At 41.7% G+C, this 19,117-nt stretch overlaps 2 protein-coding genes across 6 annotated transcripts; one reads left to right on the top strand and one right to left on the bottom strand.

Annotated features, from left to right (window-relative positions):
• The first annotated feature begins 36 nt into the window (after positions 1-36).
• mmgt1 (membrane magnesium transporter 1) lies at positions 37-2,555 on the top strand. Its single transcript, XM_071539455.1, has 4 exons — positions 37-137; positions 495-547; positions 642-745; positions 1,701-2,555. Exons 1-4 carry the CDS (start codon positions 59-61, stop codon positions 1,855-1,857), a joined length of 393 nt encoding a protein of 130 aa, XP_071395556.1. The 5' UTR covers positions 37-58; the 3' UTR covers positions 1,858-2,555.
• A 2,712-nt stretch (positions 2,556-5,267) lies between these two features.
• On the bottom strand, positions 5,268-18,851 carry ints6l (integrator complex subunit 6 like). 5 transcript variants are annotated; one of them, XM_071539403.1, is made up of 18 exons: positions 18,576-18,851; positions 18,382-18,459; positions 14,830-14,979; positions 13,206-13,334; positions 12,473-12,656; positions 12,187-12,315; positions 11,062-11,225; positions 10,293-10,445; positions 9,917-10,049; positions 9,419-9,513; positions 9,167-9,277; positions 8,370-8,585; positions 8,109-8,235; positions 7,404-7,546; positions 7,031-7,259; positions 6,268-6,645; positions 5,912-6,005; positions 5,268-5,504 (listed from the first exon to the last, which is right to left on the bottom strand). In XM_071539403.1, exons 1-18 carry the CDS (start codon positions 18,684-18,686, stop codon positions 5,402-5,404), a joined length of 2,727 nt encoding a protein of 908 aa, XP_071395504.1. In that variant the 5' UTR covers positions 18,687-18,851; the 3' UTR covers positions 5,268-5,401. The 5 variants fall into 5 exon arrangements, 4 of the variants coding, with proteins under 4 accessions (XP_071395504.1, XP_071395506.1, XP_071395505.1 ...); XM_071539405.1 differs by having other exon boundaries at positions 6,268-6,642; positions 7,028-7,259; positions 13,245-13,334; XM_071539404.1 differs by having other exon boundaries at positions 13,245-13,334.
• Positions 18,852-19,117: the final 266 nt, after the last annotated feature.

The raw sequence follows: 19,117 nt of genomic DNA, 5'->3' as shown, positions 1-19,117 counted from the left end.
GTTTACGACATTTCTTTTTTTACGACAGTGAATTCAGTTCTCATCGTCCTGGTTCAAGATGGCCACCTCTTTTTGGAAAGGAGTTGTCGGCGTTGGGCTTTTTGCCTTAGCCCATGCGGCTTTCTCAGCAGCACAACGTAAGTTTTGGAGATGAAGTAAAGACACACGTCCCGGTGGTTTTATTTCCTGCCGGAGGGCGCGAGCAGGTCGATGAAACGGAGATACACCTTGGGCCTTTCCGCCGGACAGCTAGCTAGATGCTAGCGCAGTTTAGCTCCGCTCAAAATCAATGGCATGGGTGCAAGGCTGAAAGATTTCAATCCTCATCTGAAATTATTAGCATTACAACACAACCATTATCGATTTAGCTCATTCAGACTTTACATTATGAATAAATATCCCGAGGGAAGGGTCTGTTCCAGTTCGTATTTACGTTAAACATTTGATGTTGCCGTGTTGACTTGGCTTGCTAATGTAATTTATTTCCCCATCAGATCGGTCTTACATGCGTCTCACAGAGAAGGAGAACGAAACACTACCGATCGATGTGAGTGATTTTTATCTTGGTATTTTCTGAATCCCTTTACAATAAAAACTCTAATGAATTGTCTATATCATGTCATTCATCTTTGTCTTTGCAGATCGTCCTACAAACTTTGTTATCGTTTGTCGTGACCTGTTATGGTATTGTCCACATTGCTGGAGAGTTCAAAGACATGGATGCCTCTTCAGAGCTGAAAAACAAGTAAGCTTCATCTGTCACACAGGAGTCTTCACACACCTGATTCCCCTAGATGACATGTAGCCACAGGGGAAACCTGCAACATGCTGCCACCCCGTATTTATAGGACATAACGTTTGAATCAATTCCCAGTTGTTTTTGAGGGCGCATATAAAAAACCGTCTCCCGTTGCTATTAGTGACTGGATGCTCAGTTATTTTGTGGCCTATATGTGGCATGGGGAGATATATGAATGTGTGATTTTTGGCCAATTATGAGTCCAAAAAAGTCCAGGCACTTGTGTGGATTTGAATAATAAAAAGCCTTAATTAGATTGGGTTAGATTGCATGTCGACAATCTGATCTTCTTTCATCAGAGCACTCTAATTTTTTTATGCAACATATACCACTGATGCTCATAATTCTGCCTTGTTCCTTTATAATAAAAGGTCTGCCAGAACATTGTTCTAGTTGTTTTAATATTCCAGTCGTCCAGTAAAGGCTTTTATTTTTCAAAATCCACACAAGTGCCTGGACTTGGATTTTTTTACGCCACATACCATTGATAGTCAAAATTGTTTCCTTTTTGCTCAGTTCGTAATTCCCATCCAAGAGGTAATGGAATACATGAAGCGCTCCCTGCACAGGTTTCTGTTCCAATAGATAGATTTATTTTATAGGTCAGTTTTTGAGTTGGTATGTGCAAGACCAGTGTTTAACTCCTAAAGGTTTCATTCATTTGCATTTAAATCTGAACCAGTGCCTTAGTAGAGGAGGTGATTAAAAGGTGTTAAAATGTCCCAACTAAAGGGACTTGGGATCCACTATTGCAAGATGAGTTAGCCCAGTCTGAGTTATGCAGTAATAACTGTAATGCCTGCTGTAATATCTGTGTCTAAAACCTGAGTAACTGCCTGTTCATCTCTATGAATACAGAAGAATATTGTGCCGGTGTTTTCATAATCTTACCCTCTTTCAGAACATTTGATACACTGAGGAACCACCCGTCCTTCTACCTTTTCAATCACCGGGGCAGGGTGCTATTCCGCACACCGGAGCAGGAGGCCTCCTCCGTACGCAACCAGCAAGCCCTTCCCAACCCCTTACGACTACGCAAGCTGGAACATTTCCACTGAGACTGGCCTTTCCTGCCCTCGTGTCATCTTCTGTGCACAGATGAGCTTTTTTGGTTAGATGGAGGGACAAAGTGAGAATTCATTTTCCCTACTTTAATTTGTCTTTGTACATAAACTAATATGCTGTTCAGACATGCATCTCTGTTCATAAAAGTGGTCACCACCATATTTAACACTTGACTGTGCCAACCCTTCAGTTTTTCAAGCCGATTTGTTTGTATATATGTAATCGCTTCAGAGTCTTAAGGTTTTGAGACGTCTGCCCCCTTTTTCTCGTCCCTTCCGAACTGAATTGGGATATTGCTATCCTTTGTTGTGTAAGGGGCATAAAATAGTTTGTTTCATTAACCACACATCAGACTTGAGCAGCTGTCTTTTTATTTCATGTCAGCAGAAATGATATTTGTTGTATGAACTGAGGACCCTTTACGTCCTGGACTATTTCCCGGAGGCATAAAGGCTAATCTGTACATTCTGTATGCAATAAAGAGTTACGGGGGTTTGTGTCACTGGAAATCAACTGGAGGCAAGATGTGACAACAGAAAACTGAGTAGTGTCGCAGCAAGTCTAATGATACTGTGAACACTAAGTAGAAAGTAATGGTACATTTATTTGGACAAAGTTTTTTTTTTCTCTTCATTTTACATTTTGTTAAGATTCAACAGATTGTTTTTAATTTAATAAAAGCATACTGATTTTACAAATGTGTCAGAACCTCTTTAATACTATACTTTAATAAATTGTAATACTTAATATTTAGGGGGTTATTTTGTTCGTAGTTGGGATGACATCTCCATCTTTACTAACCAAAAGGGATTAAATGCATCTACAAACTGGAGAGACTGGGGGAAATTGAAATTGCTGAATCTAGTATTTAATGTGTCCATGGGGGAAAAATATTTTGAATCACAGTAATAGTGACTGTATACTGAGATTGTGCCTGTGACTTTTGATAATCAAGATGTTCCTCCAATACTGATTATGCATAGGAACATTTGCATAATTATTTTATATCTGTATCTGGGGAAGTTTTAACAGGACAGATATATACTGTTTGGTGGATGTATTTATCCAAAGTGTCTCATAGTGACACAAATGCGTTTTTGGTGGTTTCGTGGAAACCGGGTCGCGTCACTGAACACGGGATGCGCAGCAGAAAAAAATTGAGGAGTCAGGGAATTATGCAGAAAATTGTCAAAAATGTCCTGCAGTTGCGCCTCGCCGCCTCTAGATGTCACTGAAGCGCGGCTGAGCCTCCAGTCTCCCAGTCTGAGCTCCCGGGACGCTTCTCACCACCTACAGGCCTTCATAAGTCAGCTGATATAAATGTTATTTCACTCCTTTATGTCCAGTAGTCTTCTGATAAATAGGTTATGAACATGGTTTTAGCAATTTTAACCATATACATGTTAAATAAATAATACATTTCCATATTTGCGACTGTATCGTAGGCACTTTGTAATAGAGTTATTCAGTTAAATTAGTTGTTGCACCTTTGATTTACTCACATGCATTTGATTTGTTAACATTAATTACATTTTTCTGACAACATATAGCCTATTACCTATGGTTTTATTTTATTTATTAGGAATCAATTTAGTTCAATGCAAAGATAGTTTAAGCTTTCTGTTGATGGATGTGTTGATCCATCAAATTATAATTTAAGATTATATCTGAAAATGTTGTTTTCCTTTCAATGTGTAGTTCACCTTGTATTTAAAGGCTGCAGAATATTGCAGAAAACAATCATGCGTTGCAGCAGAAAATGTTTCACCTGTTTCTTTCCATCTCTCTGAAATGGACACTGGTTCATAACTATGGATTTAATAATGAAGAATTGATGTGTAGTCAGTATTTGCTCACACCAATTTTACAGCTTTACAAAGGACATGTGTGCAGATCAAAAATAGATAATTAGAAAGTTAATAGTATGGGTCTGTTTTCCAAAGTTGTATCTTATACTCTGCTCCAACCTACTGCTCCTGAAATATTGGAACAAAGCTTTTCACTTCAGTTTCAGTCATAATATCTGTTGAAAGGAATGATGTTTACTGAAGATTCATTATGAGTGCAAAAGGTGCATTTGTTTGGGCAGTATAGGCCATTAAACCTCATTGCTAGGTAGAAATATACAAACAGACACACACACAGACAATAGGACATATTTGTAGTTTATTTTTTGTTTGTATTTTTGAAGTTGTTTTGTTAAAAAAAACTGGGGTTCATAAAACTTTCCCTTATATATATATTTAACAGTTTACAAAACGGGCTTTAAACATTTCTTTCAAAATATTATTTTTTATACTCTGAAATAAACAACTTCACAAAAATAGTCTATATTCCTTATGAACATTAAAAAGTAGTGTACATCTGTCGTAAAAACAAAGGAAAACGAGGGAGGAGTTGGTAACTTGCGTTTTGTGGATGTAAAATGCAGCAGAAGGCAGATTACCAGCTGTGCAAGTTGAACAACAGGTGACTGCCGGCTGAGTCGAGGCAGATGCAGATTCCTTGGAACACAGTTAGTTATGGGAGGCATCAATGGAGTGACTGTGGTGCTGCGGAGGGAGATTATGGGTGTGTGTGTGTGTGTAAGGGAGGGGGGGGGGGGTCTTAGGTCAGGCTCCATCCCCTCAAGATGGACTCCAACAGCTGGCATCCTCACAGTCCTTAAGTTGAACTGAATATTTACTATTGCTGTAATGGCAGGTAGGACTATATTGATGCTGAATCAATAAACTGAGTACAACTGTCCTGTGTTAGTCCATGGACACAATAAGTCTGCTTCCAATTTGGCAGGGTACTGTCCAACCTGCCCAAAACATTTGGATATAACACTAAAGATATGAGGTAGACCAGATTTCTCATGTGAGCCATAGATCTACGATCTACGATAGATTTATTACTTATTTTTATTAAGTATGCTTGCAGCATTACATTACAATAACACTTAATTTTCAGACCAGCTGAACAAAGGTCCTTTTTTGCTCTCAATAGTAATGAGTAGCTGTCTTGCAGCTTTAGTCCTGAACAAATCATGGGGATAGTAGTTGAAATACAGGCTTCACATGAAAAAATCCCGTCCCCTGCTATTGAAGGATCTGTCTGCTTATTGTGTACCTATTGTACGGAGTGCGTGCGTCTGTGGGTTGAATAAATGTGTGTGGACACAGACAAGAGCCAAACGGATGTCAAAGGCATCAGTCAATATGGAGAGGATTATATTCAAAGTCTCTTTGCTCATCCCCAGTGGATCTGTCCCCAGGCCCCTCCTCCAGTTAAACCCCTTAACCTCCACCTCTAGCAGGATGTGATACAACGGCACAAGGACAGCAGGGGCATCTGCAGTCTGGGCATATGCCCCCCCCCCCCCCCCCCCTTCCCCCCCTTCCCCCCCCTCTTTTTCTTTTCAGGGCCAAACAACAAGGTCGTTCCTTTTAGGTGGCGATATCCCACACACTCCATGGCGTATTCCTCAGCAGGGAAGTTCCTTGTTCCTTTTTTCGGACAGTTTTTGATAGCAGGGAACCTTCGGTCTCTTCACTATCTGCCGTGATCGTTGGTAAGCCGGGCGGCTGCTGTCTGCCTCTCCTCTAGCTCGGCAAGAGCCGTCTCCAGCTGCTGGATCAGGACCCGCTTCTTGAACCTGGGAGAGAGAGACAAAGGACATGGGAGAGAAGGAGGGCAATGGATGGGGAGAGGCAATTGTGCTGACTGTCTGTTCATTTCAAGGCACCGAGCTTCCAACTGCAACCCAGAAGACATGCCTTTTCATGCAGCTGAACCTGCTTCTATAAAAATGACTGCAGTGTAGTTGTGACTCAGTATTAATAGCTGCAGCGCTCCAAGGACACTAAATCTACACAATATGATGAGACTGCAGAGGCAGAGGTCTAAATGGCACATTGTTCAGCTGGATGATGCTAATGCTTTATGGTGATAAACATCACTCGTATTGAACTACATGAATAATGGGCTCTGATAAAACATTTGAACAAATGTATATGGACAGAAGTATTGAGTAATAGTTTCTGTGTAATCATCGTTTCTTACCTGGCAGCCTCTTTGATAGCATGATGGAGGAAGTACCTTTGGACATTAATTGGTCCTTTCACCTCCTGCAGTAGTCTGAATATTGCCTCATAGTCTGAGAAACAGCACAGAAGCATACAGATGAACAAACATCCAAAAGATCCCAAATGTGACACTCACCTCAGCAGCTTAAGTGTGGAAAAAATGTAATACCTGCAATGTGTGTTAACCATAAATGTCAAGTCTCCTCTCAGTTATGATAGAACCATTAATATATTGATTCATGTATTGAGTGTAGTGTGTTAAAACGTATTGCAGCATGTGACTGTGTACATCTCAAGCCAAGGACGAACAGGCTGTGTGCCTTTCATACTCACTGCGGCCGGGCTTGCGGACCTCCTTGATGACCCGAGTGCGCAGCTCTGCTTGGCTGCCATCTAGTGGCGGTATTACTATGGTCTCAGGCACGGCCGGGTCGTCTTCGGCATCCTCCAGCGCCCCCTCCTGGCTCGGCGGACTCAGCCCTTCACAGTTGAGCTTCTCCTCCACGGGCCGCTCATCCAGGCCGTCCTCCTCTAGTCTCTCCTCCATCGCACAAATGTCCTCTCCCCGCTCAGCTGCCCGCTCCCCCAGGCTGAGTGAAGCCGGGCTTCCTGCCACAGCGTCCACCTCAGCGGGCCAGCTGTCTCCTGACTCCGGTCCAAGAACGCCCTCGCCGTTACTCTCTGTGACTACCACATTGTTGCCATCCACTCCTGTAGGGGGAACCAAGAATGCATTCAATTAAATGACTTTAAGAACAACAACAAAGAATAAATTGAAACTACTTTACTGTACAGTGCCATTCCATCAATATTTTACTATTAATTCCCCAGAACAATGAAGTGTGCAACATTATCCCTATGATCTACATATACAAGTCTTATCGGTTCTGACCAAGTTGACTGTTTTTGTTGTTGTTATAGTTGTTGTTTTCTGTTTTCTCTATTAAATTGTCCTAGTTAATGTTTATGTACGTTGTATTATAACATAACACATTTACAAGTTCTCAAGTGCTCTTATATTGCTGTTGATTCATGTGTGAAAAAGCCAAACAATATAAACAAGAAAAAAAAATAAAGAATCTGTTGTTCTGACTACCTTTGTGCTGTGGGACGGGCTTGATGAGGCTCTGCTGCCCCTGAACCCCTGCCGGACCTTTCCCCACCACATGGTTGGAGTTAATGGGTGGAGTCTGCGGCCGCCGCAACAGCGGGGACATGCTCCGCCTTCTCTTCAGAGCAGCACCCGAGTTGGAGTCACCTGAATTTCCTCTTTTCTTGTTTTGGGGACCCGCTACGAACTCATCCGCCTCATCAATCATCATCCCCTGAGATAAATAAACGAGAGAACAGAATTCATACATAAAAAGGTTAAAGGACTAAATGCTGAATGAAGACTTTTCTTAAGCCCCGCAGTATGTTTATATACAGTACATTCTATCAACCAGTATTTTCTATCAGTACACTATTACCTTCTTGTCCTGTTTGAAGGGATTCCCAAATGTGTGCAGGCGTTTTGGCTGGTCAGGGTCAATCTCTCTCAGAGGAGACGGCATCATCTTGAGAAACTCCTGATAGTTTCCCATCTGAGCCACTGGGATACTGTGCAGATAGTCTTACAACAACCACACGGCATAATTAGTATCCTTAAGATCTCAGCATTCAGTGGTAAATAACAGACATCTCAGACAGCAATAGATGACAACTGCTACAGGAAACGTAAACCCACATCAAAGACATTATGTGTTGCAAACATCACATTGCAATAACTAAATAAACTGTGATGAGGAGGAAACTGATCTCGTTTTCAATATAATTCTATTTTTTGGAGTTTGGAGGTGTTTGGTGTTTTGGCTCTGTATGATTCAAGGTCCTCGAACGGCTGCCCGTCCCCCTGCCCATGATGCAGCACAGCCTTTGGGCCAATCATGGACAACAAAGAAAATTTCCATAATGTGGGTGATGTTTCAGTTTCAATTTCTAGAATATTTCTGAAGTTTCAATTTCTAGAACATACATGTGTTGTAGCATATATGTGCGGAATTTCATAGTGGTAGCACAAAGAAGGCAGGAGCTAATACTTCCCCTCCTTGACTAATGAGAGCCAGTTTCATCAGCATGTGGGATAATGGCCAGGAATAAGTATTTTTTTTCCTTTTAATGTTAGGATGATATACCTTCGTCTTGCCCTCTGATCAGTTTTTGCGTCGTCCGCAGCAAATTGGAGCGCATTCGTGTCAGCTGATCCAGAAGGTTCCGCCTTGGGATGTCATAGGCGTTCCGATAGGCTTGAGGCTTCAGATCCTGTGGGCAGGTGATGAATTTAGTGAGAAACAACCCACTAAAGACTGCACTTGCCCTGTTTTCACTCTGGACTTTGCCACCCAGGGGGAAATATGTGATACATTTCAGAAGTGACCCCGCTGTCCCCGGTCTACCTTGTTGAGCAGGGCGATCTGGAAGCCGGCAAACTCTTTGAAGTTGATGTCAGCCGGGCGAAGCGACACCTCCCCGGTGATTCCCTGCAGCAGCTGTTTGAAGTCGCGGCGGTGGGCCAGAGAGAGCGAGTTGGAGTGGTTCTTCACCTTAATACCGGTCTCCTGGGGGGCCTTCTTCCCCACAGATACTATCAGGCGGTCTGATTCGATCTTTGCCTTTAGACCAAGAGGGGGGCAAAAAGAGTACTTCTTATAGCTGTCTGATCAGAAGCTACAAGTCAGACTGACATGAGATTTTGATGAGGAGTATTCTTGTTTAGAACATAGACAGATCAAAGTATTTCTGGGTAAACTGTTGTATTTCTATACTTGGAGCCCCTGAGATTCAACACATATTTTGTTTTCTCAGTTTTTGAGTGATAATGTTTTAGAGTGAGTCAGAAACTTGAGTTTTGTGAACATGTGTTACAGCATCAGTGTTGATTATCTTAAGAACACTGACATTTTCCTGCTTTGATTTCAGCCCAAGTTTAAGTCACATGAGGGATGGTGAAGTATAATTTCCAACCTCACATTCTGGCAACAAGGGGGATTCATTCAATAATTTGTGTTCATAAGGAGGATGCTCTTGCTGTCCTTCCCCATCAAATCACCCAGTTTGACTGTTGTACTGTTCAGTGTACAATTATATTCCTTACAGTCTTAGTCTTACAAACACGCGTTTAAGGGCGTTCTCTCACCACTAGGCCACCTGCTTGCAGATGGCGCAAGTCAGTCTGAGTGCAGGACGCATTTACCTGCTGGCTGAGCTTCTTCAGGTAGGAGATGACACTGTAACTTAGACCACAGTCCATGTTGTCTGAAATAAGGTTGGGAGCTCCCATCATCCTCAGTGCTTTTTTCAAGGGCTGTGAGAAGATGGCGAGAGGGAATTTGACATATTAGATATATGCAAAAACAATATATAAACATAAACATGCACATTAGTCCATGTGAATGAGGGATTCACGAAGGGCAGCAGGAGAAGTGGCATAACTATATTCTGTTACCAGGAGGAAGTATGGAGGCATGGTCTTCAGGTAGATCTCAAAGGCCTGTCGCCACTTCAGGTTTGGTTTTAATTTGTGCACTTTAAACAAATCATCTGAAAGGAGACAAAGAGGGGTGGACTGTGACAAGAAAAAGTGTCAATATTCTGGATCAATGTCTCCCTGCGTCATCAGGTAAACTTCTCCCAGCTCCTCCCTTTTTGTTTTGCTCCTCTGGGCTGCGCAGGGTGCTGTACCTTGCCTGCTGTGGGTAGACCCCACATTTCCCTTACTGGTATTGATGTATTTGTTGCATAGCATTGTTATTAACGATGTCCTTGCTATTACATAAGAGCGCTGTTATTTGTGAATATGTTTAAAGCTGTTAACTATCAAAAAATATTTCAGATTAGGAAGAACCCCAGAAAAGGAATGCTTTGATTCAAAATCTGCTCAGAGCCACTGACCCAAAGGTTTTATAATGATTAAAAAAGAAAGGTTTATAGCCATATTGCTTACCAAGGAGTGGGAGAATGACTGGGTAGTTGTAAGGCATGACAAAGAGGTTGACACAGGTGAGAGTGGTGCTGGCTTTAAGGTAGCCAAAGGGCTGGCCCAGGTCACTTTGCTTCCCACTGCTGCTAACAAATACCTGAGGACATTGGAGGTTAAACACAAGTTAAACACAGCCAAAAGCAGAATTATAAAGTCATATATTATTTTGGGTTATTGAATTTAAAAGCTAAACTTCAGAGAACCTTTGTAGATCTGAATTTTTGAATAAAGCTAGCAACCTAATTAATTCAGCTTTTCAGGACAACGCCTCAGGCAACACGGGTGACAGTACAAACAAACACACGAGCAGTGCATATGGGTGTGTGAATATCTACCCTACCTGCCAGCACATGTGTGGAGACTTCCTTTCCAGAATGTACTGGGTGAGAGGAGAGGGCTCCAGCTCATACTTGTCAAAGGGCAGCTTGTCAATCACCATGGGCTCACAGTCCACACAAGAGAAACGCACCACAGGATGGGAAGAGCGAGGCGGCTGGGGGCAGGGGATGGAGAGAGAGGGGGAGAGAAGAGCAGAGGAGGGAGAATTGGAGAAACTGTTAGACATCATTATCTGTGTTAAGGACCCGAAGTTAAATGCATCTAGTATTAGCATGATGTCCTTGTGACAGGAATGTAAAACAAAGCAATAAAAAACGTAAATGAGAAGGATTTCATTTCACACAAATCACAGAGTAAGTTTGCAGACTTTGGCACCTCATCAATTAGCTCTAAGTCTAAAAAAAAACACTGGTGCAGAACTCATGACAGCACAGCTAATGTCACAGAGAGAGAGAGAGAGAGAGAGAGAGAGAGAGAGAGAGAGAGAGAGAGAGAGAGAGAGAGAGAGAGAGCATGTTGGTGAGTGTCTGGTAGATACACTGTAAGGGTCCCAGAGGGTAATAGCACACAGGCAATTAATTATCAGGAGATTAACAGGCTCCCATTCTATTAAGTAAAACCAAGACCTGATTGTCAACTTACTGTAGATGAATATATGCACAAACGGGTATACAAATCATGAAAACAAACTTCCAATTCTAAAAGACGTCATCTGCAAAACAACAAAAAAAAAGATGCCACTGAGATCTTTAAAGCCTCTGTCAGCTCACCAGAGCAGGAGAATTCTGGTCCGGCCAGAAGGACTCTGGTATGGGCCAATGCCCAACCGGCACCCCTGTCTTTGGGTTAGGCCGCACATAGATGAGCTTGTGGCAACTGTGCCAGGGCTGTGGGCTAAAGGACGACACGGGACGACTCGACTCCACTGAGCCATCTGTTAAACAAAAGAGCGACACGATAAGGGGAAAAGACTAAAAACACAAACACCTAGTCTTGATGGGCGTTAGAGAGCAGCCATCAGTCAAACACAAGCAGAGTTACTTTTCTTTGATAAAATATTTTTTTAATCCTCTCAAATATCTCAAATTATTTAGATAAGAGTAAAAAATAAGCAAAAGAAGCACAGCTTTGGGTCTCTGGTGTTCATGAAGAAGACCTGCTTTGGTCAATATGTGTTGGTCTATTTTTAATATGTAGCCACATTAATAAAGGCTTTATAATAATCCTATCTGGACAGAGTGCCTTGGTTTTTCTTTCTTTTTTGGAGAACCCCCCTCCCCCTCTACTGGTACACAAAACAAAAATGCCTTTCTTTTTTTATTGCAGGCAACTCATTGATATTGCAATGTGCTACAAGAATAGTTAATGAAGTGAACATGAATCAAGATCATTAATTACAAACTTTGTGTACTTTGGCTGTGATGAAGCAAAGATGTGACAGTTGTTGAAAAAAAGTATTAACGGGGATTAAAGATTAAAGAAGTAAACGAGGTGAAACAAATATATAATTGAGTTGAGGTTGAGGCAGTTTTTGGCAGTTAAAATTAATTATTCTTTACTACAGCAATGGCACGCTTTGAAGAGTAGAGGCAAGGGATAATCTGGACTCCAAAGCTGGTATCAAAATCAAAAACGTTTTACTGCACACAGGATCTTTACTCCATCTAACTGTACGAATATGGTAAGATACTGATACTAAAAAGCATACTGCTTTCAGAAAAGCAGTGCATACACCATTTGATTCATGTTTTAGGTCCTTGCCCGTGGTCTTAAGCAGTCATACATTTTTTGCTTACCAAACTACAAATCCAAAGATAGCTTTGATGACTGCTATTTTTACAAAGGTTCATACACATGTTCTTAAATTTGTTCTTAATGATGCTCTAAGAACTTACCTTCCCCTACCAGAGGCGGATCCGGCCCCGTCTTCTCAAAATTAATGACAACACCACTTTGAACCTTTTGGACCAGAGACTCCAGACACTGGTTCAACATCCTCTGTGTCCGCACGCAGTACGATCGTCCTGAGAGAGAAATAGACTGAGGATTGCCATTCTGCATGACTATCATACATAACAGAAAGAATGTGTAAAAGCTACTAGAAAGAGTGAACAATTGATTATGAACATTGTGTTATCAATGCAGGAGCAATGGTGGTGCACCAAAGCAAAAGTGCCGAACCTCCTGTGACTTCACACATCTGGGTGATGGCAGACTCATCTGTGGGGACGCTACCGAGCTGCTCGCTGTCTGGTATGGCTGCTCCTGGCAGCCTCAGCACCAGGGCGAAGAGGCGTTGGTCCCAGCGGAAGGGCTCTTTGGTCAGCTCACTGCCTGGCAGCGGAGAGTTCAGAGGCAAGTGCAGCTGGAGCGGGCAAAGAAAGGAAAGGATGATAGGTGATAAAGATATGGAAATTGGCTTAGGTTTTGCAAGCCCAACCCTTTAGGCAAAATTAAAAATTATCACAAAACTAGAAAAGGTTACATTTTCGAAAGAAAATCTGTGTGCTTGCTTCAGTTTGAAAAGTTTAATTCATTACAAAGGGTTTAAATGTCTTTAAAATGTGATTATTTGGAGCTTACTTTAGCTATTTATTTGTCAGCCAAAAGTCCTGTAGTAATCAATATCTTGAAGAATAGTCCTAATGTTTTCAAATGTAGTAGTAGTATCAGCAGTGGTGAAAGTCATAATAGTAATATCATTAGTTGTAATAGTAGTCATTGTACTAGTAGTAGTAATAGTAGAAATAGCTATGATAGTAGTAGTAGTTGTATAAGCAGCAGCAGTAGTAGTAATAGCATTTTTTAATTTTTAATAGATATATATCAATTTAAGCATTTAATAGTAGTAAATTATCACAAAATTATGTGATATAACTGCTGCTAAAACCTGTGGTAATGCATTATTATAAACAGTACAGAGTATCTCTAATGTGGCTGTCACTGCTCTCACCTCATCCGGCACTCCAGAGCTGTGCGTGAGCTTGTTCCCATCAGTGATAGTGATGATCACAGACGGCTCAAGGAAGAAGGGGTTACGGCCCTGAGGTGGAAACGGTGAAGTTCACCAATTACAAAACAAGTTCAGGCAAACAATGACCTCCTTCAGTCTGCCTTCCTCTCTACATTCCAGACCCAACAGACTCGTCTGCTCTCTGTGTCTCAACAAATTCTCACCTCAAATACAAAATGTCATTTGTTTCTCATGCTGTATGTTGGTATAATGGATAAACAGAAGTCCCACTTGAACACTGTAATTACTGTAACATTAGCAACAAACGTCTGATAACTGTAAGCTCATGACCGCCATATGGTTGCAGCAGTAATTACACATTGTGTATTGACATGAATTGCGTGCTGCAGCTCGTCATTTTAACACTTCTTTCTTGATCTGCCTGTGAGTCTTGGTGTTGGTCTTTGAGGACAGAGGCCTCTCCTGCTGTACTGTAGGGGTCAGCCTTGTCTCATTCAAACACACAGAGAATACATAAGTAGATTTACACACTCCTGATGCACACAACTCGCGTCACTACTTGAGTGTGTTAATCCATCATTGCCTTCAGGCAGAGGTTTTGAGAAATTATGCATGTAAGGAGCTGGTCACAATACTGACAGACAGGTTGGAGTGGATTAAGCCCCGAGGAAAAGTAGATATGCCTGCTTTTGTCTCCAGCCTTCTAAAGCCTTTGAGCAGTCAAGATCACATTTATTTTAAACCTTTATTTAACCAGGGAAAGTTGACTGAACATGCTTGTGCTTTGTCAGCAAAGCCCTGCTTCACATTCATACAGTTACACACATTCACACCCAGAAGCTGCCCAGTACAACCACAGTCTTCTACTGTCGGCCACTGACAAGCTGCACTGGAGCAGCTGGGGGTTAAGTGCCTTGCTCAAGGGCATTTATCTCCCTCTGGCAACTTTCCAGTTACACGCCACCTTGTCTGTCCTCTACTGCTGCCCATATTCTGCTGACTGTGTAAAGGGTGAATTTCCTGACATGGTTTCATGCAGCCATTCCTTCTTTGTTTGCAATGTTTTTCAAAGTCTGGGTCGAGACCCAAAGGTGACCAACAGAAAGATCGAACTGGGTCTGCAGTTTGCCCACCTCTCAGTTAGGGGGTGGCCTGTCTCAACATGTGCCTATGATCCCCAGTTTGAAAATCATCTCCATAGAAGTCAAAATGAATGACATCAATATCAAAATATAAATCCTTACCAATCACCTTCACTGCATTATTCATTTTTCTTAACGGATGTGTTATGTTTCACAACAACGCCTCAAAAAACAAAAACAATTTATCATCCGAAGATGACAAAAACATGATAATGACTTTAGCATTCCACAATCTCCTACTCAAATACTCAATTAGGCTTATATGTCAATTAGAGAGGGGGACTGCATTTGTCTAAAATCACTGTCATCCTTTTCAAACCATTTGCAGAATACTCATATCTTGGTCATTCATCAATAGCCATCATGGATGAAACTGCTGCCATTCGGAGAAAAATGCATAATAGGATGTTTGTGTCAAATACCTGTCCGTAGTTGTCAATGCCTGAGACGAGGCGGTTGAGGTTAAGCAGGTCAAAGGCCGTGCGAAGAGCGTGACCCAGTGTGGTCAGCCCAGATGCCTGCAGGTTCTTCAGCTCACACATGAAGGTGGCATGGTTCTCCTTCCAGCCTGCCTGAAATACACATGGATACTGTACTGTGAACACGCTGCACAGCAAATATCCTTACTCCATACAAACGGAGGAGGCCTAAAGTCACACTGCGTGGTGAACTGTCACATCTCCACCCAAAATAGACACACGCCCAAAAATACACATACTGTGTAATTACAAAACACAGAAGCAGTTTTGTACACTGACAACCGCAAACTCATTCATGTCAAGCGTATGACCATCATTCTGGGTAGAGTTGAAAACTAAACAACCCATTGGTTCTAGGCAGCATCTTACGTCTAAATTAAGTTATTATGTAATGATACACATATCCATAAAATGAGATTAGGTTACATTGAGCTCTGGAAAAAGGAGATAAATTTGTGAAAATTCAGAATGAACTGTTCGGTCCTACATTTAAGCAGGATGGTCTTTTTAAAGAAAAGAGTCTAATTGCATACATGACAAGCAGCCAAAAATACACTTGTCACTGTTGCCTGTCCTCTGAGACAGAGATATATTTCCACGGGAGAGGATGTGGGTGTGTGTAACTGCTCTTGCTCTTTCCACCAGTGAGGTCAAGTACCTTACTGCTACAGCTTTATGCTTAATCTAAGGATGACCTGCAAGCTTACCATCCTAATGGTAAGCACTACTACACTTCCTTTAAAGGCAGAGAGGGAGGGGGAGAGACAGAATACAGAGAGAGAGATGGAGAGTGTGAGAGAGAAAAAAAAATAGGGAGAAAAGGCTTAGAAGTGACAGTATCAACATGCTGATTTGCTCTGAATCAGGCCAGTGGGTAGATTTTGAGATTATCATGGGATATCATTCCAACATCATCATTCGGGTGGAATTTCTAGGAGGGCACAGGACGTAACAAGAATGACATTGAGTAAACAGCTTACAAGTGATGCATGCAACATTACTGAGCAAGGTGAGGCAAAACAGAAAGTATAACCACACATACAGAGGTGGAAGCGAAATACTGACCCAGAATCAGATTGTTATCTTGTGTTAAGTTAACTGAAGGCCCATTTGTAGGCCTGCAGAAATGTTAGGCTTAGCATGCACTCAATAATTCAGACTACAGAATATTTCTATTTTCTTCCCACCCAACCTCCTTTCTCCCCATCCACATCAACAATTTATTAACTCTCTAACTGTGCAATCAGAGCAGTCCCATTCAGCATAACCTTGTCCTTTTATCATAATCCTTTGTGCACAAAGCAGGGAGAAACAACAAAGGAGAAGGCAACCAAGACAAAGAGAGGAAGGTGCAGGAGGAAGAAGAGTTGAGGATAGACTTTACAATGAGGAGAAAGTGCTCCACAAAGCAGCACCTGGATGGTTTTATGTAGGGGGCAGGATCAGATCTTGGATTGTTTGTCTAATATGTTTTAGGCAGGACTATTTCAGTGGGATGTGTTCAGCCATGGTCTACATATACGGTGACTACTGCAAGGTCAATGACAAAATAAAAAAACTACAGCATTGAATAAATGACGGATTATCTCATCCACACATAATGCACATTTCAAGTCATGACCCCAGTCTTACACATAGTGCTATGGCAGGACAGTACAAATTTCTCTTTATGAAGCTTTATTTGACGCAACACCTGTGAACGCAGATTCCTATACACAGTCATATATAAGTGCTGGAGCAGTGAGCTAAAATGGGTCCTTTTGCTTGTTTGTAACATGATTTAACATGGAGGTCAGTGTTAAAGAATCTGCCAATTATTTTGCCTCATTCACAGCTTTTAATGTTAACACCATACAACACTATAGATTGGTTGATGGGAAAAAAATAGCTCACTATCCAAATTCATACATTAGACTGTATATTCCATGTTGCACTGACGGTTGAACCAAAATGTGACAGATCGTAGAATAGAGTAGTGAAAGTAAAGTAATATTTTCAAAATTACACTTGAGAGAAGGGAACTATATGCTTTTAAACATAGGCCTATTTAAATATCAAAAGTGATGCAGTTACATTAGTATAATGCCCTTGTGTGTCAGTGTGACAAAGCATTTCATTAGATTATTTAACTAATATACTGTGGATTAAGCCAGAATGAGCTAAACTGGCTATGCTTTCCTTGATTAAATGTCTGTGGTGGAAGTAATCTGTATGAATTTATAATGTGTTTTCTGTACAAAACCTTATTCTTCAAAGTAAAAAAGTAGCTTCAGGTGTTGGATAAGTGCAGTGGAGTAGATGTGGGATACTTTGACATTGAGTTTTGAAATACAGTGGAGTAAAAGCAAGAAATTACCCTTGGAATTAACTACTCCAATATACTACACATACCTTATAACTTGTACTATATTTTATAACATATACCTCTATACATATACTCTAAACCTTACAACTGTGCACAGTATTTAAGATAAAGTAATTGATTACTTTCCAGCTATGGCAGAACATAATATCTGGCCTTGAGGCAAGCAAGCAGAAAAATTAAAAATATACAGGAAAAGCAAATAGTTCTGTGTGTCAACAGAAGTTCATGACATGGGATGGAGTAAGCCTACAGCATACTGTGTTCAGAGCACTCTTTGTAGAGTTAGGCAAGCCCAAAGACGTCTGATAGTACAGATCAGCCACTGAATCAGACCAGGGGATTCAGGGCTTCATGGGTGCCATACAGAGTATTTTATTGGGCATGCAAAAGTTAAGAGAGATGTGCAAGGTCATAAACAACTCAATAGGTTTGTGCTGAGGGTGGCCTGCCTGACAGAAAGCCTCTGAAATGATTGCAGTGATTCACAGGTTGTATATGTGTGTGTGTGTGTGTGTGTGTGTGTGTGTGTGAGTGTGAGTGTGAGTGTGAGTGAGAGAGAGAGAGAGAGAGAGAGAGAGAGAGAGAGAGAGAGAGAGACACACACACATTCTGGGCCATGATGGGTTTTCTATAATGCTCATAATATCAGCATGACAAATGATTATCATGTGAATAATGATAATTTACTACTAGCGAACTATCATGTTTAATAATAATTTAAAAAAAAAAAAAAAAAGAATCTCATGATGAATAGGGCTTATCAACTTTCAGTCCAGATTGGCCAATGGTAATGCATGGAGGATGCAAGCGGCGGGGTAGGGGGTGATGGGCGGGGTGCTCGACCAATCCAGACTGTGTAACGTCAAAAAAAGAGAGACGTCAGAGACGATAATAAATCTCTCCGCCTCCATCTCAACGCCCGAGACTTTTCTCAACACAAAAGCAAAATGTCCGCTGATGTTCAGAGGCAGCGCTGCTCCGGGTCTGCGGGTATTAGAGCAAAAAAAAGCCGTTTTCGCCACCGGGAAGCCGCCCAACCCTGGCTACAAATCAGAGGGACAATAAAGTCTCACTGACAGAAAAATACTTTCGACTTATCAAATAAAAAAAATGTACCAGTTGCTAATTACCTTTACTCCGTATGGTGGATCATCGAATGTAACTAGCATGTACCTGTCGCCTCTACTAGCCGGGTCTCGGGCACGCAGCTGTCAAAAGAAAACCAAACAGTACATATTAATTTCGACCGATCTTTTCCAAGGAACCCTAAGCTCATCAAAGGCACATACTTGCTGAAAAAAGTCGGGGTAAAATCATTCTTTACCTTCATAAAGACCTCAACCGCGCCTTTAGCAACGTCCAGATACGTCGTACCCAAATAAGTGCGCTGATTCATAGAAGCGGACGTGTCTAACAGGAAAAGTAAAATAGGCATTTTAAATGTATTGCCACGGCTGTATGCTTTCTAAAATAACTGTTATCCACATATGACCTATCGTGCGGCTAAGGCGTTCACACATGTGTGTATATATTTTTGTTATAATCAGACCCCCCCCTCCTGAAGAGGGTCGTACAGCCACCCCTCGCCGCTGCCCTCTCTATCTGCCTTTCCAAAGCACTGCCTCGGCTCGCGCTGTTGAACTTCTGCTCCTAACGGAATGGAACGCCCTCTTCCCCCCGCCGCCACGCCATTGGCTGAGCCCGGTCACACTGGCCACGCCCCGCCTATGCATAAATATGTAATGAGGTCGAGACGGTTTGTCTTATATCCGCCTATTACCGTTTCGGTTCCCACTTTATGCAAAACGGACGGATATTGAGAAGTGTGTGTGCACTACTGTTGTCTGTTTTTTTGTGATTTATGTG

The sequence above is a fragment of the Centroberyx affinis genome, unplaced genomic scaffold (assembly GCF_046629955.1).
Source record: "Centroberyx affinis isolate AG114_WGS23_722 - 3 ecotype Tasmania unplaced genomic scaffold, CSIRO-AGI_Caff_v1 ptg003460l_1, whole genome shotgun sequence".
In the NCBI taxonomy this organism is placed as follows: domain Eukaryota; kingdom Metazoa; phylum Chordata; class Actinopteri; order Beryciformes; family Berycidae; genus Centroberyx; species Centroberyx affinis.
Note: the sequence above shows the minus strand (reverse complement) of the source record. Positions and strands in the feature narration are given on the sequence as shown.

Coding starts and splice junctions, on each gene's coding strand:
- mmgt1 (XM_071539455.1), top strand. CDS start 59: ATGGCCACCTCTTTTTGGAAAGGAGTTGTCGGCGTTGGGCTTTTTGCC. Junction 548..641: donor ACGAAACACTACCGATCGAT/GTGAGTGATTTT, acceptor TTGTCTTTGCAG/ATCGTCCTACAAACTTTGTT. Junction 746..1,700: donor TCTTCAGAGCTGAAAAACAA/GTAAGCTTCATC, acceptor ACCCTCTTTCAG/AACATTTGATACACTGAGGA.
- ints6l (XM_071539403.1), bottom strand. CDS start 18,686: ATGCCTATTTTACTTTTCCTGTTAGACACGTCCGCTTCTATGAATCAG. Junction 18,460..18,575: donor CGGTTGAGGTCTTTATGAAG/GTAAAGAATGAT, acceptor TTCTTTTGACAG/CTGCGTGCCCGAGACCCGGC. Junction 7,260..7,403: donor CCTTCAAACAGGACAAGAAG/GTAATAGTGTAC, acceptor TATTTATCTCAG/GGGATGATGATTGATGAGGC.